General features: G+C 64.1%; 2 protein-coding genes across 2 annotated transcripts; one reads left to right on the forward strand and one right to left on the reverse strand.

The window, feature by feature from the left end:
• The first annotated feature begins 120 nt into the window (after positions 1-120).
• On the forward strand, positions 121-2,502 carry LOC108500056 (histone H2A type 2-B). The gene is made up of 2 exons (XM_017820541.1): positions 121-147; positions 219-2,502. The coding sequence occupies exon 2, from the start codon at positions 286-288 to the stop codon at positions 664-666; it is 381 nt and encodes a 126-aa protein (XP_017676030.1). The 5' UTR covers positions 121-147; positions 219-285; the 3' UTR covers positions 667-2,502.
• A 3,394-nt stretch (positions 2,503-5,896) lies between these two features.
• On the reverse strand, positions 5,897-7,143 carry LOC108500054 (histone H1x). The gene has a single exon (XM_017820537.1). The coding sequence runs from the start codon at positions 6,959-6,961 to the stop codon at positions 6,302-6,304; it is 660 nt and encodes a 219-aa protein (XP_017676026.1). The 5' UTR covers positions 6,962-7,143; the 3' UTR covers positions 5,897-6,301.
• Positions 7,144-9,131: the final 1,988 nt, after the last annotated feature.

The raw sequence follows: 9,131 nt of genomic DNA on the forward strand, positions 1-9,131 counted from the left end.
GACCAATCGGCGGCGCGGCGGCAGCAGCGGCAGCCAATGGGGCGCGGCGCTCGGCGGGCGGGAGGTGATATCCGCGGCGCGGCGGCGGCAGCGCGGGCAGTGCGGCGGCGGGCGGCGCGCAGGGCGGAGCGGCGGCGGTTCCTGCGGGTAAGGGCGGCGCGGCGCGGGCGGGGACGGCGCGGCCCCGGCGCGGTGTAACGGCGTTTGTCTCCCCGCAGGCGCCGGGACTCTCTGTGCGCGGCGCTGCTTTGAGAGGCGGCGGCGAGGGGCCGCTGCCTGCCGGCCATGTCGGGCCGGGGGAAGTCCGGCGGGAAGGCGCGGGCCAAGGCCAAGTCGCGCTCGTCGCGGGCCGGGCTGCAGTTCCCCGTGGGGAGGGTGCACCGGCTGCTGAGGAAGGGTAACTACGCGGAGCGGGTGGGCGCCGGGGCGCCGGTGTACCTAGCGGCGGTGCTGGAGTACCTGTCGGCCGAGATCCTGGAGCTGGCGGGCAACGCGGCCCGCGACAACAAGAAGACGCGAATCATCCCGCGGCACCTGCAGCTCGCCATCCGCAACGACGAGGAGCTCAACAAGCTGCTGGGCGGCGTGACCATCGCCCAGGGCGGTGTCCTGCCCAACATCCAGGCCGTGCTGCTGCCCAAGAAGACGCAGAGCTCCAAGAAGTGAGCGCTGCCCCCCGTCCCCCTGCCCCCAGCTCCCCTCTCACCACTGCCTCACCTCTCCTCCCGATGGGGCTGGGGTTCCCCGTCCTGCCCCTCAGCCCGGGCTGGGTGGTGAGCCCTGGCAGCACCCTACCAGCCCTCCACTAGCCCCCCCGGCCTGGGCTGCGGCAGGGTGCTGGGGGAGCATGGGTGAGGTTAGGCCCTGCTTGTGCCCCCACCCTGCCCCTCTTCCCTCTGGAGGAAGTGGTTTTGGAGGAGGCAGCTGGATCACAGCTGTTGGTAGCGGTGATATCTGGAGCCGTATGGTTGGGTCATGGTGCAGAGCTGCTGGGAGCTGCTGAGGATTGTTTTGGCTGGTGTGGGGATGGACACGGGTATCCCCGGCTGCCTCTCCCCTCTGCCAGCCCTGGGACTGTGCAGGGCCCCCCCAGCTGGCCCTGCTCGCTCTGGTGTGAGGATGGGACTCGCTGCTGCCGTGCCCCCCCCTCCATCCCCAGCAATGCCGTTCCGGCCGCACTGCAGCTGCGAGAGCGGGGGGGCTGGAAAATGTGAAGAGGAGGAAAAGTTTCTCCGTTGGCAAGAAGTGGCTGTTAGTCTTAGTTTTGTTCTTGGTAAAGCTAGTGCATTGCCTACTGTAAAGAAGCTTTGGTCCTATTTATTTTGAGGTCTTTTATTCGGGGGTACTCCCCTGCAAAGTCACCTCCCCGCAGCTCCCTGGCTCGGTGGGTGCTGGGGGGCTCGGTGGTCCCACATGCCGTGGGTCCTGCTGGCAGGGTGGGGTGGAGGCTGCGGTGACAAATCCCCTCGGAGAGCGTCGCAAGGTCAGGCGCCCGCCGGGAGCGGGAGCTGCCATCTTCTGCTGTGGCTCCCCTCCTCTCCCAGCTGCAGAAGCCCTTCGCCTCGCTGAGAGCTCCCCTGTACCCTGGTTGCACTTCTGGAAAATGATATCCTGTGTCTCCCTTTTTGTTGTTGTTTGTTTGTTTGTTCAGCACTATTTCTGGTTCTGAGAAATAAAGTGACGATGATATGTGTTAACTGTAAACCCTCTATGGATTAATATTTCTTTTCAAAACCTGTATCAAAGCCCACTCCTAGCTAGCACTGTATTTATTTAATGGCTGTGTGGATAGTGTGCGAGCATGGGGGCAGGCTAGCTGTCCCGTGACCCCTGGAATAGCTGATGCAGAGGCAGCTTTCCTGGCTGCCCAGTGCAGCCGCTTCTGTGAGCCCGTGTGCATGCAGCAGTGTCGAGGCAACCCGACCATAGACCTTCATCACGTGTTTTTTAAGTAAAAAAAGAGCATCTCCTATTTATGTGCTGTTAAGTAGCATGTGTTCGACCTATGGAATCAGCTGTTAATCTCGTGGATGAAGTAACTTACCCTGGCTCTCAGTGTAATGTTTAGATCTAGAGTAGATGAACCTGGACGCTTGTCAACTGGCTTTAGGAAGGGGGTTTTCACTCTGGAATGTGGAAGCGATGTGTTCACTGCTGGTGTGCCAGTGGGGGTGTGGAGGTGTCCCATGGTTACTGACCTCGGATGGGTGGGGGGCACAGCCCTGCTGTGGCAGCACAGCCCCCCTGGGATCTCTCTGCCTCCTGTAAAGGGACTGTTACAATCAGCAAGGTGGGGATGAGCAGTTTGCTTTCTGCTGCCCAGTGTGGTGGTTGATGTGTCTGTATCCGAGTGTCTTGTTCTCTCCCTCTTGTTTTTTCCAGGACCAGTGTTCTGTAAACCCGAGAGTGTTTTGTATTTCTTAGAAAAATGCAGAACTTGTGATACTGAAAAGAACGGTGCAAACCCAATATCTGATTAAACTGGTTCCCTGTTGAATGCTGTCAAATGTGCTGTGTCTTGTCACCTCACAAAACCCATGGAATCTGGCAGGCTCTGGTGGCAGCTTGTTGTCTGGGCTCAGTTTTCTCCAACAGGAAGGATTAGTAAAACACCAGACAGGACCACTGCTAGGCTGTGTAGGCCCTTCTCTCAGACAGTCTTTTCTTATCCCGGGAGCAGGTAATACTGTTGTCTGGCTCTTCTCCCTGCTATGGGAATGCCACATTGCCTGGTTGCTCTGTCACCAGTGACAGGAAGCCTTGGCTGCTCCTGGCTGGATACAGCAGAGAAAGAGTGAGGCTGGACCAGGACCCTCTCCCAGTGCTGGAGGTGCTTTCTCCTCCCAGTGGGCTCCTCCAGGACCCTCAGGGTGACCTTGCAGGCAGGTAGGCAGAGATGAGAAAAGCTGATCCTGAAGGGAAGGGAGGAACCTGGAGATAGACTATTTCTTGGTCTCACACCTTCTCCTTTGTTGGACATTCCCAGTTTGCTGTCCTGGTGGCTACTCTGCAGACCAGCATTGCTCTGCTTGGGTTTTGGGGAGGAAGGGTTGTGGGAAGCTTGGACAGTTCCCAGTGGGGTCATGGTTGGGTGCTGGTTGGTCTGTGCTGGGCTGTAGGAGGTGTGGGGCTGGACTAGGGGTGCTGGGCCAGTCTCTGTGGGGCAGTGTCCTGCCTGCTGCCCTGCCAACCACACTGCCAGCACTCGAGGCAGGAACAAGGACAGGGGAACTGCTCCTGAGGAGCTCTGCAGCCACCCTGGCCATTGTGTGGCTCTGCCCAGGACTGTGGGTGATGTGGGCACTATGGCTGGGTGCTGGTGTATACGCAGTGCCCTCAACACTGAGCTCCAGCTGGGGTCTGAGCTTCCTCTGCAGACATATGACAGACCAGCTGGGAAAGCTGGGCTGTTGGAAGCCAGACCGAAGGAAATCCTGTCTGTCGCACCAAGCGTTGCTGAAGTGCTTGGCCTTTATCACCTCATGAACCTCCCAGCTGAATGTTGTTGTGACCAGGAGAGTTGGAAGTCTTGATCTTTATTAGAAAGCTGGAGTGGACATGGTCACCTTTAATCCTGCAGCTCCAGAGACTGGTCTTGTAGCTTTCTGGAGCTGGTGTTGCTGGTCCTGGCTCTCTCTTTTAAATGCTTAATAGCACTAGAGCAGCCGAGCTCATAAAATGTGAAGGACTTGGCTCGGTAGAGGCTTTTCAAAGGTCAAGCAAGCCTGGAAGAGTGTCTGTTGATCTGTGCTTCCCTTAAGGAGAGGGCAGGGGGGCTGCAGGATTCTTCCCCTGCCTCCTTGGGTACCTGAAAGTGAGATGAGCACAGATCTGGAGCTGCAGCTGCCTGCTTGGGAGGCTGCTATGCATCGTGCCACGTGCAGCAGGATCTCTGCCAGCTGAGTCCCTCAGCTCTGGGACTGGTTTTATTTGTCTGGGTGGTGAGATGAGTCACTGGCCCTTGGATGTCCTCAGGGCTTGGGTTTCTCTCCAGAGCCTGGCCCTCCTGGTTGGCAGCACCCCTGGCAGCTCACTCGGGGATGATCCAGCATCGTGGCTCCTGGCATCCCAACCTGTGAGGTAAGACAGCTCCAGCTGGGCTGGCACAGTGTGTCACCGTGGTGCTGTCCCTGTGCTGGGCAGCCAGAGGCTCACTGCCTTCCCACTGCCCTTACCTGCCCACAGGAATGCCCTGCTGGTTTACCTGGAGGGGTGGTTATTACAGCCACTGTTTGCCTCGCAGGTGAGTGCCAAGGGGAGCTGTGCCCTGAGATGTGGTTGGTTTGACCAACCACAGGGGGTGACCCCCCTGCCCCAGGTGTCACTGTCAGCCCTCGGGGAGGGTGTCTCCTCTCAAACCTGCAGTGTCAGCTCTTCTCTGACACAGCTGCAGGTCGGTGCTGGAATGCAGCAGCTCTCTCCTGGGACAGCAAGAGCTCTCTCCTGGGACCCGAGGTTGCTGGCAGGCGCCCAGGCCTGGTGTGAGATTTGCATGGGCAGTGGGATGGTGGCTGGCCTGTCCTAAATACAGACCTGGAGGGAGGCTGTAGCTTCCTGGAGCAGAGCAGAGCATTGCTGGTCTCTTCCAGCAGCTTTTTCTTGCTGGATCTAGTGGATTGACTTTGCTTCAGGGAGTAAAACTTTCTTCCCTTCTCCCTGCTGGTTCTGGGCCCTGGAGGAAGGGGCTGCTCCTTTCCCAGGAATGCTAAAAGGCCCTGCCATGGCCTCATGTTGTGGCCATTCCCAGGCACCACTGGCTGCTGTCCTTCTGTCCCCTCCTCATGGGGATGGCTGTGCATGGGGCTGATCCATGCTGTGTTCCCCAGGCATTGGGAGCATGTTGATGCTCTGGGCACAACACCTCGCCGGGGCTGGAGCAGCTGTGGGGTGATGCTCCTGCTTGAGACTGGTGAGGGCAGCAGGGCAAGGCCCTGGTGTGGGGCTGGTATTGATGGTTTGGGTGCGGGCTGGGTTTAACCACAGCCGGCCTGGGTTGCACTCACAGCCCATCCTGCGGCAGGGATCTGACATGGGGGCTGCTCTCCCGTCCCCTCCCTCTCCTGCAGCCCCGAGGGTCCCCGGAGCGCGGAGGGCGATGAGCCGGGGCGAGGGATGAGCCCTCCCGCAGCCGGCAGAACAAGATGGCCCAGATCCCTGCCGGGATTTACGCAACCTCGCCGGTGCTATAAATAGGCACGGCCGCGGGGGGCTCCGGCGCTCCCTCCGCGGGGACCCAGCCGGGGGGGACGCTCCAGGCCGGGAAGGCAGGTGGGGGTGAGCCCTGGGAGCTGCTCCCCCTCCACGCCGGGTGGTGCGGGGGGGTCGATCCCGCTTGGGGTGGGGGTCTGTGCTGTGGGTGCCCCCCGGGGAGCTCAGCTATGCAGGGACCGCGCTCCTCCCCCGACTCCATGGCAGGGGACCTTCCCTCTGCTCCTGCCCTTCCCCCGGAGGGGATCGTGGCCTCTGGCACATCAGCAGCCGGGCGGACCCCCGGCCAGCGGGGACCAGCCTCCCCCCTCCCCGCCCGCTCCCCCGCGCCTGCAGGGAGCACACACGCGTCAGCGCGGCGATGTTTTGTAACAATTTATTTGAAACGACGATAAATGAAAAGAAAAAACCAAACAAAAAAAAAAGACCCCGCTAACCCGGACCCTCCCCCCCCCCATACAAAAACATTGAAGGCCATCGCAGGTGCGGCCGGCGGCCGACAGGGGGCGCCCACTCCCACGCGCCGCGCCGTTGCCATGGCAGCGGGGGACGCCGCGGGCCGGCAGGGGGCGCCGTGTCCCTTCGGGGCGGCCGCGAGCAGGCACGGGGCGCGCGCGCGCACGGCGGGGAAAGGGGCGGGGCCGGGCGGGACGCGCGCGCGGCGGGAGGAGCGGGGCGGGGCGCGCGCGGGCGGCGGGAGCGGGACCGGCCCACGTGGCGCGGGGGGGCCCCGCCGCAAAATGGCTGCTATGGAAACCGGGCGGGAAAAATCCCTGGGAACAACCGGGCGGACAAGGGGGGGGGCTGGGAACCGTCTACAGGCGGGGAAGGGCACGGCCGAAAACAAAAGGGCGCGATCGGGGAGAAGCCGCGGGGCGGGATGGGGGGGTGGGGTAGAAAAAAAATAAGGCGGCGGAGAAGAAGAAAGGGGGGCTGGGGCGGCCGCAGCCCCGCTCACCGCGCACGGCGGCGGCTGCGGAGCCGAGTCAGCAACACAAAGACAAAGCGGGTCCCCTGGGGTCTGTCCTCAGAGCAGTCTGTGCCGCGGGGCTCTCAGTCCGGGGGGCGGCGGGGGGCTCCCAGCGCCCCGATCTCATGCCTTCCGGCTCTTGAGCGCCTTGGGCTTTGCCGACTTCTTCACCTTCTTGCCCCCGGGAGACGCGGCTCCCTTCTTGGTGGCTTTCTTGGCTTTGCCCTTGTCCTTCTTCGCCGCCGCGCCGCCGGCTCCCTTCTTGTGCGATTTCTTCTCGGGCTTCTTGCTCTTGGCCGCGGGTTTCTCCGCCCGCCGGGACGTGGAGGCCGTCGCCTTCTTGTGGGACTTGTGGGCGCTGCTGCCCGTGCCCCCCTCGCCGCCGCCTTCCAGCTTCTTCCTGTTGAGCTTGAACGAGCCATTGGCGCCGGTGCCCTTGACCTGGAGCAGCGTGTCATTCTGTACCAGCGCCTTAATGGAGTACTTCAGGTAGGTCCTGCCGTTCTGCTGGTCGAACCAGGCCACCTTCTTGGCCTCGTTGTAGATCTTGGCCAGCGAGGAGCCATTGCGCTCGCCCAGTTTGCGGATCGTCTCCACCACCAGCTGACTGTATTTGCCCGGCTGGTTCTTCTTCTTGTTGTTCTTCCTTTTCTTCGACGGCGACAACGAGGAGCCGCCGCCGCCTCCTTTCGCTTTCTTAGCGGCCGCTTTCTTCTCCGGGGAGAGCGGTGCCTCCTCCGCCTCAGTCAGGGGCAGATCGGCTTCTTCCAGCTCTACCGACATGGTGCGGGGGGCCGCGGGCCGGAGCGGGGGCGGGCAGGGGCAGCGGCGGCGCGGCGGGGCCCGGCGGGCACGCTGTATCTGCTCCGCTCGGTCCGCGCTCTGCCGGGGCGGGCGCCGCCGCCGCCCTTTATATGGGCGCGGGGCGGACCACGTTGAGAACAACAACAGCCTGGTCCGCCGCCAGCCCCAACTTGTGCTTCTTGGGGCCTCTTCGCGGGGCTCCCGCGCGGCCGCCGGGCCCCCCCGCGCCGCCCCGCCCGCCCCGCGCCCCGCGCCCCCCCGGCCCCGGCCCCGCCGCCGCCCCCGCGCCCCCCGCCGAGCGCCGCCCGCCGCCCCCCGCCCGGATTTCGGGGGCGCGCCCGGCGCGGCGGCGGCGACGAGAAGGGGGGTGCCCGACGCGGCGGCGACTGGGACCTCGCCGCGGCCCCCCCGCGCGGCGCCGCCGCCGCCGCCCGCCGCCCAAGAGGGGCCGCCGCGGGCGGGGGGAGGCGGCGGGCGGTGGGGGGCGGCGGCGGCGGCGCTGGCCCCGGGTTCTCCGGAGGGAACTAACACAGGCGACGCCCTCCCGCGGCCGCCGGCAGCAGCGCGGAGGTGCCGCGCCGAGGCCGGGGGTCTCCGCCCCGGCGACTGGGGCCGCCCCCCCACCGACCCTCGGCCCCGCGGCCGCCCGGGCGGGGCCCCCGACGGGGGAGCGGTGCGTGTCCTGTGCCCCCCCCCCTCCGTGGGCATCGCCCCGCAGCGAGGGATGCGGGGAGCGCGGCGAGGCCGGGGGTCTGGAGCGGGAGGCTGGAGGGGTCCCAGGCCTGGCTCAGTGCGGGGGGGCAGGGTGGGGGGTTGTGAATCGCTGCCGCCCCCGCAGCCCCGGCGCGCCGTGGGAGGGGGGCGAGGGGCTCGAGCCCCGCTGCAGGCGCAGCTCCGCGTGGGCTTGGGAGGGGGGCAGCAGCGGTGGTATGAAAGACCCCCCCCAAGTCACCCCAACCCCCAAATCCCACCGGGAGAACCCGGCTTCAGGGGAGAGGGGGGCAGAGGATGCACAACGCCCCCAACGCCTGGAGGAGTCCCTCTCTCCCGCTCCTTGGGAGTGGGATCCGTTGTGCCCCCGCCATGGGTGGGCCGGGGGTGTGAGTGCGCGGGGGCGTCCCCGCAGCCGGCACACGCGGGGAGCAAGCACGGGGGTGTGCACAGGCGGGCAAACACGCCTACACATGTACACACATGTAACACACACATATAACACAGGCACGCACACACATGTAACACGCCTGTAACACACACGTACACAGAGATATACACACACGGTCACGCCCGCACACATTCTCGCACCCCGCCCCCTGCCCGCTCCGAGCCCGCACAGCCCCGCCGCCTCCCCTTCCTCCTCCTCCGCCTCCCCCTCTCCCCATCCCCCGGCTCCCTCCGCCATTTCCCTCGCCCAGCCCCCGCCCCGACTGCCCGCGGTGGTGGGGGGGATCCCTGGAGCCGCCGGATCCTGCCCGGGCGTGTGTCTGTGTGTCCCCATCCCTCAGCGGGGTGCGTGTCCCCCCCCGAGGAGAGAGCCCCCCAGAACAGCGGGGTCCTACCCCCCGCAGCAGCCGTGGCCAAGCACCCCTGCGATGAGTTGTTCCGGCCTCTGGGGGCTGCGGGGCGCTCGGGCAGGAGGAGGGGGCGCAGCCCGAGGAGCGGGGGCGCGGCCCCGGGACCCCCCAGCGGGAGCCGCTCGGCCCCGGGGACGGGCAGCGTCCAGCGCGCACCCCTGGAACACGGCACCCCCGGCACGGCTGTCACCGGGGGATGTATAATGTGTACATGTGTGTGTAACACACAAACACGTACCTGCAGACATGTAAAGGTAACGCTGTAGCCGAATGGAAGCTTACAGCTAAGCCGTCTATAGGTAGTGGTTGTATAGGGGGAGTGCGTGTGTCATACGTGTATTACAGATGAGTGATATCTAATAGTTATTATTTATTGCGAAAGCTGTATGTAAATTTAAAATAAATGTAAGTGCATGCTCACACATAAAGAACTAGCTATATATTTTTAAAATATTGACAGAAGTATATATTTAAATACAATATATGTGGCTGGGCAGTGAGTGCACGGATCTCACCCCAGCTGGGTGGCTGGCAGCGCATCCAGCACAGGGATCCAGCACCAGTCCCCATCCCCCAGA

Source organism: Lepidothrix coronata, unplaced genomic scaffold (assembly GCF_001604755.1).
Source record: "Lepidothrix coronata isolate B3197 unplaced genomic scaffold, Lepidothrix_coronata-1.0 Scaffold84, whole genome shotgun sequence".
Lineage (NCBI taxonomy): Eukaryota > Metazoa > Chordata > Aves > Passeriformes > Pipridae > Lepidothrix > Lepidothrix coronata.